Below are 21,370 nucleotides of genomic sequence, written 5' to 3'. Positions count from 1 at the left end.
AATCAGGGCTGCCTTGGCTGCCCCAGCTCCAAGGGGACACAAGGGACAGGAACAGGTCGTGCTGCCATGGGGAAGGGGGGAATCATGTTTTAAGCTGCCTTCAAAAAAACAATTAAAAACTTGGACTTCTAGAACAATCCCCGTGCTGTAATTCCTGACAGATCCCACGGGTTTATCCTGACTCCCAGCCCCTGCTCCTCCTCCCCTCTCCAGGGTAAGCTCTGCACAGCCAGGCTGGGGGTGGGAGCAGACGGTGGGATCTGGGCCTGCACCTTCCCTCTCTCCAGAGCCAAGGGAATGTCTGGGGGGAAATAAAATTCTGCCTTCTCAAAGGAAGCATTTTGCACTGAAATTGCCCTCCTGGAAACTCCAGCCCCTGCCAGAGGCCTGGGGCAGGAAGGAGCTGAACACCATGGAGTTCTGCTGCCCCAGATCCCGGCACCTTTGCCCAGGGGTGAGGAACGAGAGAACCAACGGCTTGGGAGGACATTCCTGACCAAATGCCAGCAATTTACTTCCATGTTTGTATGCTATTGGTATCAGAGTCCATCTAAACCACGCTGCAGGACCTGGCCCTTGCTGCCCTGCCCCGTGGAAACAATTCAGTCCCAGTAACACCAGTTGTGGGTCTGTGTCCGTCTGTCCCAGCTCCAGGTGCTGGTCCTGACTGCACCAGTTTGGGGGTGAGAACCCCCAGCATAGAATCACTTCTTCTTCCTGTTCAGGAGATGAGGTGCAGACACTTTCACCTTACCAGGAATATTCCTTGACAAATCGGTGTCCTAGAAAACAGTGAAGAGGAGAAATGGGACATGGCAGAAAAGCATTTACAGGCACCTTCCTGAGCCCTGAGCACAGGGATGACACATTTCCCACAGTGAGGGGCACAGGACACACCTCCAACCTGAACTGCACCTGCCCCTGCCACAGGAGTTCCCCCTCCCAAAACGAGAGGATTTCTTGGAAGATGTTGCTTTTGCCAGATAAGTTATTTTAGATCAGGAGTGACACAAAACAGAAACCCAAGGCCCAGAAACTGAGGCTCAATTTCTAATGGCTCTTCCCAGCCTAAGCAGCACAGGGTGCCCAGAGAAGCTGTGGATTTCCATCCCTGGAGGTGTCCAAGGCCAGGTTGGATGGGGCTTGGAGAAACCTGGGATAGTGGAAGGTGTCCCTGCCCATGGCTGGGGATAGAACTGGATGGGCTTTAAGATTCCTTCCAACCCAAACCATCCTGGGACTCTCTGACCTCCCCCAGCAGTGGTAAAAAAACCCCAAAACAACCAACAGGACACTCAGTTTTGCAGCATTTCCCCCTCAAAGTGGACATTTTGCTGCTGCTGTTACATTTGCACAAGAGAAATTCTGCAGAAGAAGGAGTCACCTTCACGCTGCGGAACAGGTCTTTTTCTCTTGCACTGGCTTCTTTGGACTGCATAAAATTGTGCAAGGCGATCTTGGCAGCTGTAAAAACACAGGGAAGAGTGAAACAGCTTGGAAAACCACACTGGCTTCACCAGGCAGAGCAGGGAAAAGGATTCAGGGCTTTCAGACCTTACCTTTGCCCTTCTTTTGGGTGCCCGGAGTGAGCTTGACTTTATACCTACCCAAAGAAAAGGTTTCTCTGAGTAAAACACAGGCTGTCACCAAACCCTACCCTAAAAAAGTGCTGCCACTCACTTGTAGTTGGTCATGGCTGTGTAGGGAGCACAGATGGGGACAGCAAAGAGCAGGATGTCCTCGGGATGGGGTTGCCCAGTCAGGGAATCCAGCAGGGCCTCACCGTCCTGAGGGACAGAGAGCTTCACTGGGACCAGATCGTGTCCTCCAGGCCCTCCCTGCTGGGCTTACTGGGGACTGAAGGGTCCCTGCCATGGCAGGCATTGAAACCAGGTGGTCTTTGAGGTCCCTTCCAAGCCAAACCATTCCGTGATTCCATGAGTGATTGATCACAGGATCACTCACTTCACTGGCATCGAACCACCAAGCCACGATTCATGACTGACCCTCTTTGATTACTGAAATCACATCATTGGATGGATCTTAGTTTTGGGGCCCCCAAATGTTGTTACATCTTCACAGGGTCACCATCAGCTCCCCCCCAACAGACACCTCCTTCATGAAAGAATTTAAAGGAATTCACTTATTCCCAGCCTCGGGCAACACCCACAGCCTGTAATTACAGAAAAGTTGGAAGCAGTTTTAGAGGTAAAGAAACTTCCAAACTAAAGAACCACCTGCCCTGCACACTGTGTCATCCTCCAGCCCAGAGCCACCTGTCCTGGGGGTGCCAGCACCTCCAGAGGCAAAAACAAGGGACAAACATCCATGGAGCCAGCTCTGGTTTAATGGAGGCTGGGGAGATGAGCAGAGCAGGAAGAAAAGGAGGTTATTTTTAGAAAATACAATTAAGCTGGGTTCAAACAGCCCAGGGGGGCTCCTGGAGGGCTCCCATGGGAACACAGCCCTGGCCTCCACACTTCTGCAGCTGCAGACAAACATTTACCTCCACTCCTGGCTGATCCTGGTCCTGCTCCTCCTGCACACAAACAAAGGACAGTCAGAGCTGCAGGGAGCACACAGCTGCTCCTTCCTCCCCCTGACCCGGGGGACAATCAGTGCTTTATCAGCAGAACCCAGAAAGCCACATTCTCCCTGCCAGGAGAGCTGGACTCGTTGCAAAGCAAAGGTAAAACCATTTTGACGTGGGTGGGGGGTGGAGTGTTTCTTCCCACCCTCTGGTTTGCCTGGCACACGCCAGGCTGGGAGGGAGAGATGAGGCCCAGAGATACCAACTCCCCACAGCAGAGCCGGGAGCTCAGGTACAGCTCAGCTGAGTGGGAGGTGTTGACTGCCCTGGATCCTGGGACTCCTCCAAGCCCTAGTTGTGGCTGTGCTGAGAACAGGACATGCACAGGGATTGCTGCAGGGCTTTGGGAAACCAACGGGCTCCCTGAGCTGTGCCATTTGGCACAAAGCCCAAAAACCACAAGGAGCAGCTCAGCTCCTTCACAATGCCAGGAGAGCCAGAGCAAGGGACAGACATATGGATAGGTGAGGAGAGGTGAGTGCTCCTCACCTTCTCACCCTGCTCATCCCCTTCCCTGCCTGCTCCTCACCTTCCCCTCAAAATCCCCACCTTCTCATCCTGCTCCTCTGGGGCCGGGTCCTGTGCCTCGTGGAGCAGGATTCCTGCTGGGAGGGTCTCCTTGCCCCCTCCTGCTCCACGACGTGGGGCCTTGGGTTTCTGCTGTTGCTTCTTTGCTGCCTCTTCTTTTGTCTTCCCCTTCTTCCCTTTTTTCCCTTTGTCCTCCTTGTTGGAGCCTGCAGACTGTGGGCACGTAGGTGGTCAGAGCTGCTGAAGGAGCTCCCACAGCCCCAGGGAAGGCAGGACCCCCCTCCCTCACCCCCAACAGCTTCATGATGAGCTCCCGGTCCTCCTCGTCCTGGTCCCTGTACTTCTCCTTCATCTTCTTCATTTTGCTCTGTAGAAGGAAACACCAACAGCTTCACAAATGGTGGCTTTGGCAGAGTTTTGCATCCACAAACACCTGGGTGCTGATCCCACGTGCACTCCCCTTTTCAATACCCCAAACCTTTCAGTGCAGTTCGCCAGTAACCAAGAGACTGGTTCCAGGGAGCTCCATGCTCACAGACCAGCAAAATCATCCCAAGCCCACTTAAAGCACCCCCATGAGCCTAAGACCACGAGGCAGCCATGGATGTCTGGGAAATCTGGGATTTCTGTTCACACTTCACATGCCAACAGCTCAACCCAGGGGAACCCCTGATCCCTGCCCACCTTCTGGCCCCGCTTGATGGGCTGAGGGGCTGGAACACCCCTGTTGCTGTTGGGAGCAGGGGGAGGCTGTGTCTCCGTCTCCTTCTGCTTCTCCTCAGGCAGCTCCGAGTTCTCAGAGTTGTTCTGCTGCTTCTTTTTCTTCATTTCTCTAAGGAAAACAATCAGGACACACTGCCCCTGGTTGTGACAAGAGAGGCTGCTGCTCTCCTGGTAGCATTCCCACCCTGATCCCTTGCCATGGAGCTCCAGAGGAACCTGAGGCATGATCTGTGGAAACAACCCCTCCTCAGTAAAACCTCTCCAGCCCACGAGTACACAAGGAACTGTTCACAACCAGCATTCCCAAAGGACAGGAGCAGGGGCCCACACTGGAACTGCAGGATGGAAAATGGGTATGGATCTCCCAGCCCAGACTGGGAGGTGTAAGACATGCCCTGTGCCCAAGTCCTGGGGAGGGAATGAGGAGGAGGCGTTTGCCCAGAGAAGCTGTGGCTGCCCCTGGATCCCTGGAAGTGTCCAAGGCCAGGCTGGACAGGGCTTGGAGCAACCTGGGATAGTGGAAAGTGCCCCTGCCCATGGCAGGGGGTGGGACTGGATAAGCTTTAAAAGTCCCTTGCAACCCAAACCCTTCTGGGATTCTGTGATTCCATGAAACACAAAGTGGCTCTCACCTCCTCTCCTTGGCAGAGAGGTGCCTTCGCCCCTGGGCCTTGCTGTCACTCTGGGAAGTGAAAGGCAGTTAGAGCACACCCTGCCCAGCAGCAGCTCCCACTGCTCTGTGCCAAACACTGGAGTTGGGACCTTACCAAGCTGGGCTCTTCCTCTCTGGGGAGGCTTTTCTGCAGGGGTCTGTGGGCAGATGGAAATGGAGCATCAACACATGTGGAGCAGCTCAGCCATGGACACAACAAACATAGCCCAGACACTTTCAGCTTTTCAGTTCTTGAAAATCCCAGCTTTGGTGAATGGGAAAGGCGGGAATACTGGGATTTAGTTTCCAAAACAAGTCTTAGATCTCTGCCAGCTCATCTCATACACACAGGCAACAACGTCTGGGCACCAGAGGAACCCCTGATGTGCAGCTTCCCAAGCACACGGCCCCCTCAGCAGTGGTGTTCCCTGCAGAGCTGTCCATTCCCACCCACTCCATCCCATCTCTCCTTGCCCCCTCTAAGGAATGCCACTTCCAGGGACGACAGGGAGCTGAGCTCATCTCACAGCCCCACGCAGAGCAGAAACAGCTCAGGGCTCAGTTTCTCAGGTCTGAGCAGCCCTGCAATGAAAATGAGGCAGCATTCCCACAGCACTGCCTTGCTGACCGTGGAAAGAAGGCATGGCAACTCATCCCAGTCCCTGTCCCAGCAGCGTTTTAGGAGACCCTCAGGGGTGCCCCCATTGCTGCTGCTTCACTCACCTCTGAGGCTGGAGGTGTGACAGGTCGATTGTCGTGTCTGGGTAATTCACCTCCTCCTCCTTCCCTCCTCCCTTTGGCTCCGGAGGTTCCACTTCATCTTCAGAGTCTCCATCCTCCTCCTCCTCAGAGTCCCCCTCTGGAGCAGGAGGTGTGTTTCCTCTTCCCTGTTCCAGGTCAGCAACGCCCTCATCACGGTTACTCTCAGGAGGGGTTTCCACGTCCTCTGGAGCTGCTTCCACATCCTCTGGAGCTTCCACGTCCTCTGGAGCTGCCTCCACATTCTCTGGAGCTTCCTCACACTCGGCTTTTTCCTCTTCACTGCTGCTGTCTCCTCCTTCTGGGGCACAGAGGGCAGGAAAACACGGTCAGAAACACCAGACTGATCCATCACAGAATCATAGAATTATGGAATCCCAGAATCCCAGGATGGTTTGGGTTGGAAGGGACATTAAAGCCCATCTCATTCCACCCCCTGCCATGGGCCAGGACACCTCCCACTAGACCAGGCTGTTCCAAGCCCCATCCAACCTGGCCTTGGACACGTCCAGGGATCCTGGGCAACCTGTGCCAGGGCCTCCCCACCCTCACAGCCAACAATTCCTTCCCAATATCCCACCTAACCCTGCCCTCTGGCAGCTTGAAACCATCTCCCCTTGTCCTGTCAGTGACCCAGAATCCCACAGGGATCCCACAGGCCCCAGACAGCCTTGTCTGCCAGCAGCACATGCAGCACCCAGTCCCACTGTACCTAACAGCTCCACTTCTTCAGCCACCAGCTCACTGGCACTGCTGGACACCGTTTCCAGATCCTCATCCTGGACTTTGATCTTCCTCTCTTCCCGGTGTCTCCAGACACAGCTTTCATCCACCTAAAACCAGAGGCACCTTTGTGTCAGGACCAGCCCCAGTTCACTGGTCTGTTCACAGAACACCTCATTTGGCTTTTCCTTTCCTTTTTAACACTTTTTACCATCAAAAGGCAAGAAAACTAGTCCAGCACATTTAAACTCAGGCGTGACACCCTCAAAAGTCAGGGTAACACACACAGCTGCACACCTACATTCCCTGAATATCCACATGCTCCAGATTCCCTGAACATCCCATGCTCCAGCTGGGATAACAACCTGTCAGAGGCAGGATTGTTCAAGTCTGTTTTGCATGCAGACAGTGCACAGTGGGGAAAGATGGAAGTGAAAGCAGAGTCATTATCAGCTAGAAGAGTTTTATGGGATTTGTCCCAGTGGGAAAAGAAGTAATTGGGAATATACTGATAAGCAAGATCCAGAAAATAAGCCTCCTACAGCTCAAAGCAAATTAAAAAAGCCAGGAGGAGCTGCAGAGGAAAAGCTGTACCTTAAACAAGAAGCTGAAGCCCATCATCAGATAGGAAGGTGGAAGGAAATTCTTTTTCCCTGAAAAACAAAGGCAGAGTCTCATGAGGAGGTTTAACAGCCATGTTACAGAATGTACTTCCAAAATTCATTTTTATTAGAGACTTTAGGCTACCAAAAAATTGCACTGGGGCTTATTTTATCTCTCAGATGAGAACAGGAGAACTCAAAAGCAGCTGAGCCAATGAACTTCTGCCCAGGATTTGGCAAGAAATGCTGCTGCAACTGCCTGATAGTCAGTCTAAACCATTCCCCAATAGATTTTGGGGAGAAGAGCAGGATCTGTTGGCTGTTCAGAGGGAGGGGGTGGCTGCCACTGCAGGACAGCCCAGCACCTTCAGAGAAAATGCCAAATTCCCACTGTTCCCTTGTGTCTCACCTCGGATCATGAAGCTCCCAGTAGTGAGATATTCTCCTGTGGGTGCAGTTTTAGAAACCTAAAAAAAAATCATGATATCCTATAAAAAATACATGTGACAGAAGGGCAGCATCATGTAATGACAACACCAGCAAAGTAACTCCTGGGAACAGCTCTCTGGACTCTGTATCCGAGGGGTTCTTCCCCTGCTTTGCAGGGAATTTTCCTAAGGGATGTTTCAGTCCAATCACACACTACCAGCACTGTATCTTAGAAGTCCTGGGTGAGCAACTGGGTTATTCAGGAAATAAAACCACCAAAACATCAGTGCAATCTCTACACTCCCACACCTGAGTTACACCAAATTTGACCACATCCATCAGCTCCCAGTCTCAGTCAGAGACGCTTTCTCTGCAGTCAAAACCCTTTCCCTCAGATGTTCTGCCTGGACAGGTCATGTCCTTACCTGGTTGTGGGAGACCCACCAGGCACTGGTGACCACCCTAGCATCCCAAGCTGCACTGTAGCACAGGGCCATCGTTCCAGCCTCCGTCAGGGTCCGGGGCGGGATGGGCTCCCCTGCAAGGGAACACGCAGCACACCGTGACACGATCCAGGCACAGCAGATTAAACCCTAAGCCTTCCATATGTGCCCTAATCCAGCGTGTGAGCTTTCCAGGATCCCACCCCAGCCCCAGCCAGGTACCTGAGGGGTTCTTGATGACGCAGCTCGTGGCTCCGTGGAGATCCGCGTGCACGTAGATGTCCCCTGGAAGAGAGGGGGACTCCAGTCAGCCACACACAGATCCCTGAGCCAAGGGGAAGTTTCCAACACCAGCTGGAAACAGCTGCTTTGGCTCCAAGCAGCAGGATGGGAAGAGGACACAGAAGCCTTTTAGTCCATCAGCTGTCCCAGGGAGAATCAGCTCCTTTGCTCCTGAGGGGGCCCCTCCAACCCACTCATGCCCACGGTGCCAGAGGGACTCCCATCACCAAAGTGATCCAAGACTTTGATCCATCCCTTTTGATCCAAGACCCAACTTAAGGACAAAGCAGACAGACCTTCCCATGCCACTCCTGGACATCTACAAAACTGGAAAACAAGAGGCAAACCCCCCCCCTCCACTTCACTGGACTCACCTGGTTTAAGGTACCGCTTCACAATCAGCTCGTTCTGCTGCTGATCCCTCCCAGCAATAACCAGGTAATTCTCCGAGCTAATGAACCACAGGAACTTCTCAAACCTGCCAAACCACAGCAAGTCCACTGTGTGAGAAACTCCTGGAGCTCACAGGACACTGCACAGGTGGGTTTTTGTAACAAACTGAGAATAACCATCTCAGCATCTACAATTTGTGACACTGCAAAAAGTTGCATGTCCATCCATATGCCTGGGGCATAAAAACAAGGCATGGGACAAATACAACACCACTGCCAATAATATTTTGAGATGAAACAAGAAGTAAAATCACCACAAAGTCCTCCTACTTATTTTTATTTTAATGGTTCAGTTATTAGATGATTAAAAGCTTTGAGGTTTGGTTTCAGTTGTTTGTTTTTTTTTTTAAATTACAGAATCACAGAATGGTTTGGGTTGGAAGGGACCTTAAAAACCATCTTGTTCCAACCCACTGCCATGGGCAGGGACACCTTCCACTAGACCAGGTTGCTCCAAGCCCCATCCACTTGGCCTTGAACATTTCCAGGGATGGGGCAGCCACAGCTTCTCTTGGCTACTATGCCTGAAAATCATTCTGGGATTCTGTGACTTTAAGAAGCAGCTGCAAGGAGACCCAACACAAAGTGTAGTGCTTAGAAATCCTAATTAGCTCCACTTCTAAGCCAGTGGAAACTCAGCCTGACGTGGGACATGAGAGGACAATGGAGCTGTACTTGCCAATAGACCTTCCTGGCTTTCTGGATGGTGGTGACTGTCTGAACTTCCCTCAGTGTCTGCTTTGTCTTCTTCTCAGCTGATTTAAATGCCTGTTTGGACAGAAAGCAGGATCACAATCCAGAAGGAATCACAAAATTGCTGGCTGAACGGTGGGAAATGGCTCTGAACTTTATCAGTGCAGGTTCCACACCCTGCTGTGCATCTCCTGCATGCACATGTGGGACAGCTGCCCTTGAATTTCCACCCTGGATAGCTGCTCCTTGAAATTATCAGCTCTTTGATTCTAAGGATTTGCACTGCTTTTCCACTCCTGCCTCCCCAAATCCTGGTCTCTCAATATCTCCACCTGCTTTGAGCATTCCCAATGCTACTGGTGGAAAGAGAGGATACATCAGGGATCTGCAATCCTCTGCTGAGCTTAAAATATCAAGAAAAAACCAGCCCTGGTTGGTTGTTTTTCCCTTTCATGCCTCATTATGGCTACTTAGACCAGGCCAGGACTTTCCACTTACTTACAGGGATTTTGCTTTTAAATATCTTCAAAATACCTTTTCTGCAGCTTCCACTGTCTTCTGAGTTTTCTTGGCTGCGTGTCTTTTGTGATCGTAGTACCTGTGAAACACAAGTGTGTTTGTCCCTGAAATCCCAGAATATTCACTCATTTTTAGGATGTGCTTATCCCCTGCATATCTGCATTTTGTTCCATGTGTCACTGTGCATAATTGGACTCAAAATTAAATTAAATTAATGTGACAGGTAGAGACTTTGCACCAGTGGGTCTGGTCCAAGAAAATGCACCTCCCAGAGCTCAGGACAAGCTGCTCATTTCAATTTTTAACAAGATATCCCAAAGCCCTCCCTCCTACAATATTATCACCAACAACTGCAAACCCGGGGAAAATTCTACCACCAAAGCACACATTTACTGAAAATCTTACTTTTTGGCATTGGCATAGGCAGACAAACTGAGATCAACATCAACCAACGAGGGTTTGCTCTTCTGAGGTTTCTTCAGCTGTTTGTTTTTATTCTTTTTCTTTTTTCCCTTTGGTTCTTCTGTTTCTTCTTTCTCTCCGTCAGCATCCTCCTCCTCCTCTTCCTCTTCAGATAACACATATGGGTTCCTAAAACACATAACTATGATTAATCCTATGATTAATAAAACTGGTTATTTTTTAATTCTTAGGGTAAAGTGCTCTTAATTTTATTCCTTCATGAAGTCTGCAAATGGCCTAAGGAGCCCTTAAAGCCTTGTGCAGGCACAGGGAGGCCCTGGGATGCCTCACATGCCAGCCTGTTTAGGTCCTGGTGTCAGCCAGATTTTGGGGGGAAAAATAAAACAAAAGTAGAAACAAAGAGCCAATTTTTTCCAATCCAGTGAACCAACTCAAAACAAGCTTATTCCATGCACTGACATTTCTGTGAGGTAACTAAAACCTCATAAATTAACTTGGCACCTTCCAGCTTTTTCATACCAAAAAGTTCATGCTATAAAAAAGAAATGTTGGTGGGGTTTTTTTCCCTCTAACATCCTGATACAGAGTCAGATGAGGTTTTTACAGGCACTGGTCAGTGTAGTTACCTCAGCAGCATGGTGATGTGATTTGTCTGAAGCTTTAACTCTTTGATTGCACTGGCCACGGGGTCTCCCTGGGCTTGAGCTTCCTTAACGATGGCCCCGATCTCGGTCCAGTCGATCTGGTTGGCCAAGGCACTCCGGACCACCTGGATGGCTCTGTCCACCACGGCCAAGTTCATCTCTATGAGCTCCCCTTTCAGCTTATCAGCTTCCTTAGGGAAAGGAAAAGGTTATATCCGTTGGAGCCAAACACACACTCAGCAACAGCTGAACAAAAATCACAGAAAAGAGCTCTGAGAGCATCGAGTCCGACCTCTGACCCAACAGCACCTGCTCTACCAGACCGCGGCACCGAGTGCCACGTCCAGTCTCTCCTTAAACACCTGATGAAATCCAAGGATTAAGTGATTACATGGGATTATGGCCAACTTGAGATCTCCAGAGATATCCCTGGAAGTGTCCAAGGCCAGGGTGGATGGAGCTCAGAGCTGGCCTAGTGGAAGGTGCCCCTGCCCACAGCAGGGGATTGGAATGACATGAACTTTAAAGGTCCCTTCCGACCCATACCAGTCTGGGATTCCATGATAATGCATCTTCTCAGCTGGAAACCAAAATCTGTCTCACCTGAGCTTGCTGAAGAGCTTCCAGTCTGTGCTCGTGATCCCTACGGACATTTTCAAGTTTCTTCAATGCTTGTTTTTCCTTTCAAAATTAAGATGGAAAAAAAAAATATATAAAGACAAATGGCACCACCCAATCCCTGCAAGAAGCAAGTGAAGCCTCTGAAGCTCCTGGAGCCATCCCAGCTGTCCCAATCCTGGATGAGGACACACCTGCTGCAAGGCCTTCAGATCAATCTTCTGTCCCTCCAGCTTGGAGTAGAACTCATCTGTTGCCTGCAAGAGAAAATCAGGTTTGAGAATCTCCAGGTTGTCCTGACTTAGACCAGCAACAAGCAGGCAGAGGAGGTTCCCTCAAGAGAAGTGGCTGCAAAGCACTAAAAGAGGTAACAGAGGCTAAAACAATGTTCAGGAACTTCCTCCAGTGACCTTCCCATGAGTTCAGCAAGACATGGATGTCCCTCACTGCAAACCAGGGGTTATGCACAAGTAAATAAATGGCCAAGTTATGGCTCATTTCTTTGCTAAGAAGTGATGAAAAAGAAGCTGGTTTGATACAGACTAAATGGTTGCAACGACAGACTTGTCTGCCCTGAATTCCTGCTGCTTCACTGGGTCAGTTAAAAAACCACAAACACCCAGAAAAATGCCCAAGAACTGCTCCTGGTGTTCCAGCTGTGCTTAAAACACAAGATGAGGGAGGTTTTAGGCTGTTTAGATCATCAGAGGGACTTTTCACAATGGCCTGGAGTGACAGGACAAAGGGGGAACAGCTTCACACTGTCACAGGGCAGGGTTTGATGGGATATTGGGAAGAAATTCTTGGCTATGAGGGCGGGGAGGCCCTGGTACAGGTGGTCCAGAGAAGCTGTGGCTGCCCCATCCCTTGAAGTGCTGGACAGGTGTCCCTGTGGAAGGTGTCCCTGCCCATGGCAGGGGGTGGAACTGGATGGGATTTAAGGTCCCTTCCAACCCAAACCATTTCATGGTTCCATGATCAGTGCTCTGAAGGAGATGACAGAAATTCAGCCAAGAAGCAGGGCAGGAATGGGAAATGGGAATCCTGAAGATCAAGGTCAGGAACAACAGGCATTTAATGATTCCATGAGTCAGGGACCAGGAAGGACAACGCTCAAGGAAATAATAAATCAGGTGCCTGAAGCTTTCAAAGTAGTAACAGCAAAAGTATAAATGTGATGACAGTGACAACTCTCCAGAGACAACTCAGCATCCAGCTCTCCACTTACAAAACATTTGGGATTCTATGACTGTTAACATCCACCTTCCTTGGGGATTCCACACACAGCTCCAGGATCTGAGTTCATGAGGACAACACTGCTCAGCAGGAGCCTAAAGGCCCTGTTTGAGTTGGCCTTTTCCCCCTGAAAGTATTTCTCCATAAAATTAATCACCTCTTCCAAGGTCTACATTTCCATTAACAACCTCTGCTGTATATTTTAATTACTCTTTTTAGCATCAGCCCATTAAAGCACTTAAGTACAGTATCAGCAAAAGCACTGTACCTTATTGAATGAGTCAAATTCCAAGTAGGGACATTTTGAATGTTGAGAAAACAAGAAAGGATGAAATTCCTCATATCTGTAAAATACACATTTGATATTATCACCTGAAAAACTAATTTCTGTTATGCAGACTAGCAGAAAAAGGAGAAAATACTTCAAATATTTACGTGTAAATATCTTCTGCTGGTTTATCTGGTTCCAGACTTGGCTTTTTCTCCCTTTTCTGGATTATATATCCCTAAAAAAATACATAGATGTAATTTATATTTGAAAAGGATCTTTTAAGTTTTAGGTGTAACCTCTGATCAGCACAACACACCAAAGCATTCCAGCAGGGAGACCTTGTGAACTCAGCAAATCCCTGACCAGTGGCTCATCCCAACCCCAACTTCTTCTGGAAAAAGAGGTGAACTCCTTACAACCCTCAGGGCAATCCTACAGCTTTATCACACAAATGCACATGTAATGTGCTGAATTTACTAAAGCACAAGTGTAACTCTCACAGGATTTATATCATCTGCTTGTAAATTATTTCATTGCTGCACAATTTTTATTCCACATCACTCCCTGGAGCCCGAGCTCACAGAATAAAATCCATCCTGGTAACACCAGGAACAAGCACACCCTGGACAATTCCTGCCTACCAGTTTAATTCTGCAATTCCAAAATAATTTATAACCCACCCAGACCCACCTTTCCACTGAAGTTGTCAGTTAGTGCCATATATTCTTCTGCTTTCTCCAGAGCTGAGAGCACTCTCTCAAGATTTTCTAAAGAGAAAAATAAAACAGCAGAAATGGTTTAGTGCTGGTGCTTCACCCCAGCAATTACTGTTCATCTTAAAAAGGAGTTTCAGCACACATTTTACATCTGGGAAATTTTTAATAAAAAAATATATTTGGGTGCTTTTAAGGCACAATTATTCAAGTTTCAGGGGGGAAAAAAAAGACCACACAAATGCCAGCACTTTATAAAAGCAAATCTGCAGAGGCAAAGTGTAAACCAGAAGCTGTGAGAGCTTATTTGTTACAAAGTTGATTTACTACAGCCCCCATAATGCAGCAGGAAGCAAAAAATCCTTTGGATATATGACAAAAATAAAGCACACATGAAAAACAAGACTGTAGGAAAATCTATTCTGACTTTACCACCCAAATCCACAAGTTCCCAATAAATGTCAAGCTGCTACTTCATCAAATCCCCAGCGTTGGGGGGATTAAATAAAGGCTATAAATAAAGACTTTGATGCTGATTCTCCTACACAGGATTCTTGGTCTAACATCCTTTTACACAGACTCCACCTCATGAGTGAGGTGGTATCTCCTTATAAAACCATTTATAATGTATAAAACCTGATGTTTTATCTCCAATACACTCACAGTGCAAGAGTTTTAATGCAAACAAGGTTGGTCCTCAACCTAAAAACGTTAAAAGAATAAAAACCACACAGTCAGAACTACAGGTTTAAGGACTACTCACCTCTTTGGGAAAAAAATACTACACAGACATAAAAATCACCAGCTTTTAAAATATTATTTCCTACACACCTTTACTTTCCAGGTGTTGATCTATTTTGACAGAGCCAGAAAATCCAGCTTCTATAAGGCAATGCTCGATGAGGGTGGCCCCATAAGCTGTTAAAAAAATATTGAAGGATCATCTGTAGAGAACATTCCCAATGAAATTTATACTTAAATTTAATTTTAAGAAGTGTTTCAACAATCTAAGGCTGTGAAACTGCCTGCAAAGAAGCTGCAGGCTATTTAAAGCTGCTGTTTTGGAGGTTCAGAACTTATTAAACAGCGGCCCAGAAAAATCCAAGGATGGCTGCCAGGACTAAACATCAGGATAAGAGAAGCTGTTAAAAGCAAGAAGCTATCTGAAGTTGTGTCCCTTGTGGAAAATGTGAGAGCAAATTCTAAAACACAGAAATAAAATAAATCTTTGGAAAATCTGGAAAAACATTCATCCCTGAGGGGATAAATAATAAAACCTTTTCCAGAGGTATCATAAGCAGGAAGCCTGGTAGGGCCAGTAGGTTCAGAAAGCAACCAAGGGGCAAAAGGAAAACTGGGATATGACAAGAGCAGGAAAATTAAATTTATGTCTGGAGGTTCATCCACAGTGCAGGGCACTGGGAAGCTCTGGTTGGAATATTTCTCTGCAGGCAGGGAAATCGGCCTCAAATCCAGTCGTTGGGAGAGGTGATGGATCCAACAGGCAAAACAAGCAGCAACTCAGAGAGGAGTTTAAAAGAACTCAAGGATGGAGATGCCAAACTCCTCTCCTGCCTCAGCAGCAGAGGCACAAGAAGGTTCATGCACTGGGAATTTTAAAAATGGAACAGAAAACCACCAACTCTTGTAGGGTTCCAGACTAAAACCAGCAGGGAGCTTTGCACTGGATAGAGAAGAGCCAGCACAGTTTGGATTTTCCATCATAATCCAACCAGACAGCTTCCAGGTCCAAAGATAAGGGAAGTCACACAGATAAATAAGGTCTGCTTAGGCTTCCAGAAAGCATTTAGAAAGCTCACCCCAAAGCTCTGGGAGAAAACAAGCTGCCACTGGATTACAGGATAGCTCCTGCCTGGATTGGGATGTGGTGAGAGGGAACAGGGAGGAGGTGTGAACTGCCAGGATACATCCTGGAGAGAGGGAGGGAGGAAAGCTGAGCCCCAAAGGCACTCAAATGGCCTGGGAAGGGGGACAAAGGGCAAAGCCTGGTGATGGAACACAACTCCTCCAAGCCCCAACAGCCAGCTGGGAAGAACTGGAGGAGATGGAGCAGGAACGAGAGCTTGGATAAAAAACTAACACATAAACTCACTGCAAAACAATAGAAAATAAAACAATATAAAATAATCTCCATGTGGAAAGACTATCCTACTTATATGTATGATCATTTCTATCTGGGAGCAAGACCCAGCAACAGCTGGTCCTGCAGAAGCACAAGATCCAGTGTCAGTGAACACGAGAGTCAAGCTGTGTGTTGGGAATTGGGAAAGGAATAGCAAAGAGAACATGGGAATTCTTGCCACAGCATAAAGCCACGGAGCACTTCCCATGTGAATGCTATAAACACTTTTACTCACCATGTTTCACAGCAGGCAGAGGCAGAAAAGGCACAGGGAAGAGCAACAAGGATCATCACAGGCTTGGAACACCAAACTATGAAATATGAAGGTGCCTCCTGCTCAGTCTCTAAAATTTCAAACTGCTGGGATTGAGACTCTCCTGGGAAAAACTGGCAGGGCCAGAGAGCAGCACTGGCCTGAGGTTAAGCCCAGGGAATGGGATGTGAGAAACTGCTGGACACAAGTAGTGCCAAAAATCAGAGAAGGGCGGGAGGGGTGGCTGGATTTCATGGGTGGACAAGGAGGAGGAGGGTGAGAAACAGCCAAACTCCCATGGTAACTGAAGGGAAAAACTGTGGAGATTTTAGAGAGTGGAGCAGCTGGGCCTGGATAATCAGATCAGTGACACCATGTGAGGCCAAGGTTTCCTAAGTGACAGGATCAGTAACACTCAGGTCTGCAAATTAGCTCTAACAGAGCTACTGCCAGGTCCTCATCACTGCAGGATCATGGCCAGGCTCATCTCTCTGCAGACAGCTTGGAGTCAATAAATCTACTCTGTTTCCCAAGGCTTAGGGGTTTTGTTGATTTTCAAACATATATAAAAGCAGACTGCCACAAAAAACATCAAAAACAATAAAGGACTGCTTGAGCTGGAGAGGGACTTTGGACAAGGGCCTGGAGTACCAGGACAAGGGGGAATGGCTTCCCACTGCCAGAGGGCAGGGATAGATGGGATATTGGGAAGGAATTCCTGGCTGGGAGGGCAGTGAGGCCCTGGCACAGGTTGTCCAGAGAAGCTGTGGCTGCCCCTGGATCCCTGGAAGTGTCCAAGGCCAGGTTGGATGGGGCTTGGAGCAACCTGGGCTAGTGAAAGATGTCCCTGCCCATGGCAGGGGGTGGCACTGGATGATCTTTAAGGTCCTTTCCAACCCAAACCATTCTGGGATTCCATGGCAAGTTATTCACATTTTCAGCATGATCTGAACATAATGGATATTGACTGAGCCCATTTAATTTCCTAATAAAGCCCAACTACTTACGAAGGAGTGGGTTAAGAACCCTCTTCAGTTGCTCCCCTTTGGGTGCATTTGATATTATCTCAGTTAACCTGGGAAAGAAAACGGAGAGTTGCAATTCCAAGGAATCATGTGCTTTAAACCCACCCCGTGTTACTTGGAAGCTACAGAACATTTTCAGTCTTAAGAAATTAAAAACACACTTAACCTGCAAAAAACCACCCGAAGCTTTTCACAGCTCCAGGGAATTGGGGTTTATCCCAGTAATCACACCACGGGAAAGCAATTACCTGTCCAAGGTTGGCAGGGGCACAGCAGCTTTCGCACTGTCCACGGGGTATCGCTCCCGCACGGCAAACCTGACGTCGTCCGCCTCGTCCGTGCGGAACCTCAGGATGTTCAGGATGATGTACTCGTGGTCCGTGAGGACAACGTTCCCCTGGGAGCACAGGGACCATCAGCACAGCCACACACTGTGCCCCCTGCTCCAGAGAAGGACAGCCCTGGAGCTCTGCACTCACCCTGTCGTACAGCTCCACGATCAGGTGATAAGCGGCTTCGTCGCTTCCGAACTGGAAGTCCACGATCCTGTCGATCCCCAGCTGGGTCACACTGACCAGTCTCCTGGTCTTCAAGTGCTTCCGGCACTACCAGGGACGGGAAAAAGGTCTGTGAGGTGCTGCAAACACCTGGAAATGCCCTCCTGTGACACCAACCTCTTCTTGTGCAATTAAAATATCCTAACGGTAAAAATATCGGTTCTTAGCAAGATACCTTGATGCTCATAAATAATGTAATTGTTCCCAATTTTAACACTAAGACATCTTTTCCATTAAAACTGGCTCTTTGGTTAGCTCAAGGGAGCAGGCAGTGAAAATTCAAAGGGCTTATTTTACAAGGAGAACTGGGATTATCCCCGCATCCATGTGGAAAGCCGTGGAAAGCCACCCCGGAGAGTCTTTGCTGAGTCACTTCCATGGGGTGGTGCCCAGAGGATAAGCAGGTCCATGTGAGCCAGTGCCCAGGTGCATCCCTGTGGATCTACCTGCAGGAACCCAGCCCAGGAGCCTGGAGCAAGAGCTGAACCCCCAAAGTCCAGCAGACTGAACAGCAGGAATCTACAACACAGGGTGCTGCTTAAAAATTCAGACAATCCAACAGGAACGACAAGGAATTTGCTGGAGTAAAATTCCAAAAGGCCTGAGCGGCCCAGAAAACATCCAGATTAGTACTAATTTTGTATAAATTTAAGTATTCACTGTTTTAGGCACTTAATAACAACAACATGATCCCAAGTCCATGTTTGCTCTTCCCTTGTCTTCAGTCACCCACAGGGTCAGGATTCACCGGGCAAATCCTTCCACTATTTTCCTGTCTCCAAGGACAGAACGTGAACGTTCCTTCCTGCCATCCAGTCACGTCACTAAATCAGGGACTGCAGGTGAGTTTACCTTCATTGCAAAGCTGGATGGCATCATGTTTTTGGGCCACTCGAACTCCGTCGTGTGGATGCGAATCCCAGATTCCAGCAGCAGCGTGGCCTTGCAGTCCGGCCTGGGGACAAAACAAAGCAGCTGGACCCCAAAACCCTTGTGGATCCCTGCCAGCTGAGGATATTCTACCATTCCAAGGCACATGGGCAGCCACCTCTCACCACCCACCAGTTTGCAGAGTGTTTTTCTGCAGCGTTTCACACTCCGTATACTATTTGCCAGTAATCTTTTTGGAGTAAAAATCACTGCATTTTATCAAAAAAACAGTAGAATTTCACTGAAAACTAGTCAGAAAAGCCACGTGAATTACTGCATATTATACATACAGCAAGAGCATTTTTAAAGAACTTTTAAACAAAGAAATTCCAAGTCCTTACTTCTGCAGGCGAATAAGATACGTCTTGTTATCCACATCATAAACGTTGTTCACCCTCATTCCCAGCAAGCTGCCAAAGGGAAAACACAGAATCCTTTGGAGAATCTGACACACAAGTGGCTGAAAAATTCCCAGGGGTAATTAAAACACAAAGAAGGGCAAGTTATGATAAATTATGAGGCAGTCACCAAAGAGGGAGCAAAGGAAGATTAATGGAATGAGCTGGAAGGAAAAGCCATGGAGAAATGGCTGTTAAGAGACAGCAATTAAGAGATGGAGAAAATTAGGAGATGGAGGAACTGCTATTAATGGATAAAGTGCAAAAAACTGAACAAGTCACTTTGTTCAGAGTGGGGCTGGATGTGCAGACTGTCCTGGAGACCAGAAATGTGTCAGAGCTCCACAGGGATGTGAGGAGCAGCAGAGATTCCCAGCTGCCTGGGAATTGTTCAGCTTGGAGAAGAGAAGGCTTAGAGCCCCTTCCAGTGTCTAAAGGGGTTCCAGGAGAGCTGGAGAGGGACTTAGGACAAGGGATGGAGGGACAGGACGAGGGGGAACGGCTTCCTACTGACAGAAGGCAGAGATACATGGAATATTGGGAAGAAATTCTTGGCTGTGAGGGTGGGGAGGCCCTGGCACAGGTTGCCCAGAGAAGCTGTGGCCCCCCCTGGATCCCTGGAAGTGTCCAAGGTCAGGTTGGATGGGACTTGGAGCAACCTGGTCTAGTGGGAGGTGTCCCTGCCCGTGGCAGGGGGTGGGATGGGATGGCAGAGCAGGTGAGGGGGGATGCAGAGCTCAGGCAGGGCAGGGCTGGGGGGCACAGCAGGGTCGGGCAGAGCTGTGCAGGCAGCACACGATGGAGGGGCTCAGCCCCCAGGGAGCAGCACCGGGGGCAGAGACAGAAACAAGAACAGGACCAGAACCAGGTGCAGGATCAGAACCCAGGAGCAGGAGCAGGGCCCGGAACCAGAGCCAGGACCAGAAGCAAAGGAAAGACCAGGACCAGGACTTTGCCCAGGACCAGGACCGGAACCGGGAGCAGGAGCAGTGCCCGGACCCGGGACCAGTGCCAGAACCAGCATCAGAGCCAGAACCAGCACCAGAGCCAGAACCAGAACCAATGCCAGGACCGGGACCGGGACCAGGACCAGAATCAGTGCCAGGACCCCCCGGGCCGGGCCCCGCTCGGGGGGTGGCGGTACCTCTGCCGCAGCTCGGCGAGCACCGCGCGGATGTCGACGGTGCTGAAGCGGGATTTCATGGCGCCGCCGCCCGCCGAGAGCCCGGTCCCGCACAGATCCCGGTCCCGCACAGATCCCGGTCCCGCACAGATCCCGATTCCCGATCCCACAGACAGATCCCGGCCCTCAGCGCTCCCGGGGCCGCCCCGCGCCTGCGCCGGGCACGCGCGCTACGGGTCGCGCCCGGCGCCAATTCCCGTCGCTCCGCGGCCGCGCGCGGGTAGGGCGGTTACCCCGCGCGCCCGGCAGGAGGCGCTGAGTGCGCGGGGCGTGAGGGGGGAACGGCGGGTCCGGGTGGGATAAAGGGATCCACGGTGTGGGATGAAAGGGTCCCCTGTGTGATAAAAGCGTCCACGGTGTGTGATAAAAGGATTCACCGTGTGCGACTAAAGGGTCCCGGGGGCGGCAAAAGGGTCTGTGTGTGACAGAAGGATCCCCCCTGTGTGAGAACAGGGGTCCCGGGTGCGACTGAAGGATCCCTCGCGTGTTGGGAGGGGAGGCGGCAAAGGGATCTCCGCGCGTTGCCCAGGAAAAGGGGATCCCACGGGTGTCCGTGTCGGGACAGCAAAAGGATCCCGAGTGTGTGGGGGTGTGTTGCCCAGGCAAAAGGATCCCACGCGCGTCCGTGTCGGGCGGCAAAAGGGCAGGATTCGGGCTTGGAGATTGGCGGCATGCTGTTAATCTTTCGCCGAGCGCCGGGTGTGCGGTGCCGCTTGGGCCCATGAGGAGGCGCTGTGTGTGTGGGGTAAAAGGGGGTTTGTGCGGGGTGGGGTGGGGTGTTGGGGGTTTGTGCGGGGCAAAAGGGAGCCCGCGTGTCTCTGTGTTGCCCAGGCTACGCTGCAGGGCCTGTTCACAGGCGCGATCCCGCTACTGACCGCCACGGGAGCTTTGACCTGCTCCGTCTCCGACCTGGGCCGGTTCACCCCTCCTTAGTCAACCTGGTGTCCCGCAGCTCCCCGCGGGTCACCATATTGATGGCGGCCTTAGCTTGGACGCCCGCTCGGCACAGCGCCCTGCAGCCCAGAACTCCTGGGCTCAAGCGATCCGTCGGGCTCAGCCTCCCCGGTAGCTGGGACTACAGGCGCGCGCCACCGCGCCCGGCGGAGGAGCCGCCGGCACAGAGACCATACAGCGCTCACGGCCCGCACGGCACCGCCCCCGACCCGCCCCCCGGCCCTCCCACTTTCCCCGTTCCTCCTGCTCTTTCTCGTCCTCGTTCTCCTCCTTCCCTCCCTTCTCCCTGACCTTCGCCTTCCATCCTTTTCTCCTTCCTTCCCCCTTCTCCTTCCCTCTTCCCATTCCCCTTTTTCTCCTCCTTCCCTCTTTCCCTTCTCCCTTCCCCCCGCTTTCCTTTTTCTCCCCCCCTTTCCCTTTTCCTTTCCCCCTTCCCTCTTTTCTTTCCCCCTTCCCCTCTCTCTCTTTCCCTTTTCCCCTTCCCTCTTTTCCTTCTCCCTTCTTTCTTCTCTTTCCTCCTTTCCCTTCTCCCTTTTCCCCTTCCCTCTTTTCCTTCTCCCTTCCCCCTTCCCTTTCCTCCTTTCCCTTCTCCCTTTCCCCCTCCTTTTTTTCCCTTCCCCCTCCCCT

The 21,370-nt window shown here is 50.2% G+C and overlaps 2 protein-coding genes across 4 annotated transcripts in view; both read right to left on the bottom strand.

Moving 5' to 3' along the window:
* LOC116788859 (maestro heat-like repeat-containing protein family member 6) overlaps positions 1-21,370 on the bottom strand; it is a 946,858-nt gene that overhangs the window by 10,430 nt on the left and 915,058 nt on the right. The gene's annotated exons all lie outside the window — the stretch shown is intronic.
* NEMF (nuclear export mediator factor) lies at positions 481-20,889 on the bottom strand. Of its 3 annotated transcripts, none has more exons than XM_032692036.1 (33): positions 20,388-20,889; positions 18,550-18,618; positions 18,131-18,233; positions 17,201-17,326; positions 16,970-17,118; positions 16,704-16,771; positions 14,132-14,218; positions 13,278-13,354; positions 12,752-12,822; positions 12,585-12,660; positions 11,275-11,337; positions 11,066-11,143; positions 10,445-10,653; positions 9,801-9,986; positions 9,411-9,474; positions 8,863-8,951; positions 8,106-8,209; positions 7,672-7,734; positions 7,432-7,544; positions 6,987-7,044; positions 6,570-6,628; positions 5,965-6,085; positions 5,217-5,553; positions 4,609-4,651; positions 4,474-4,523; positions 3,803-3,950; positions 3,408-3,485; positions 3,140-3,331; positions 2,507-2,539; positions 1,681-1,787; positions 1,560-1,603; positions 1,385-1,464; positions 481-782 (listed from the first exon to the last, which is right to left on the bottom strand). In XM_032692036.1, the coding sequence occupies exons 1-33, from the start codon at positions 20,510-20,512 to the stop codon at positions 705-707; spliced, it is 3,348 nt and encodes a 1,115-aa protein (XP_032547927.1). In that variant the 5' UTR covers positions 20,513-20,889; the 3' UTR covers positions 481-704. The 3 variants fall into 3 exon arrangements, with proteins under 3 accessions (XP_032547927.1, XP_032547929.1, XP_032547930.1); XM_032692038.1 differs by having other exon boundaries at positions 5,217-5,550; XM_032692039.1 differs by lacking the exon at positions 20,388-20,889 and adding an exon at positions 19,751-19,937.

This window comes from Chiroxiphia lanceolata, chromosome 6, assembly GCF_009829145.1.
Source record: "Chiroxiphia lanceolata isolate bChiLan1 chromosome 6, bChiLan1.pri, whole genome shotgun sequence".
Taxonomy (NCBI): Eukaryota; Metazoa; Chordata; class Aves; order Passeriformes; family Pipridae; genus Chiroxiphia; species Chiroxiphia lanceolata.
The sequence above is the reverse complement of the archived record's forward strand: the minus strand, read 5'-3'. Positions and strand labels throughout refer to the sequence as shown.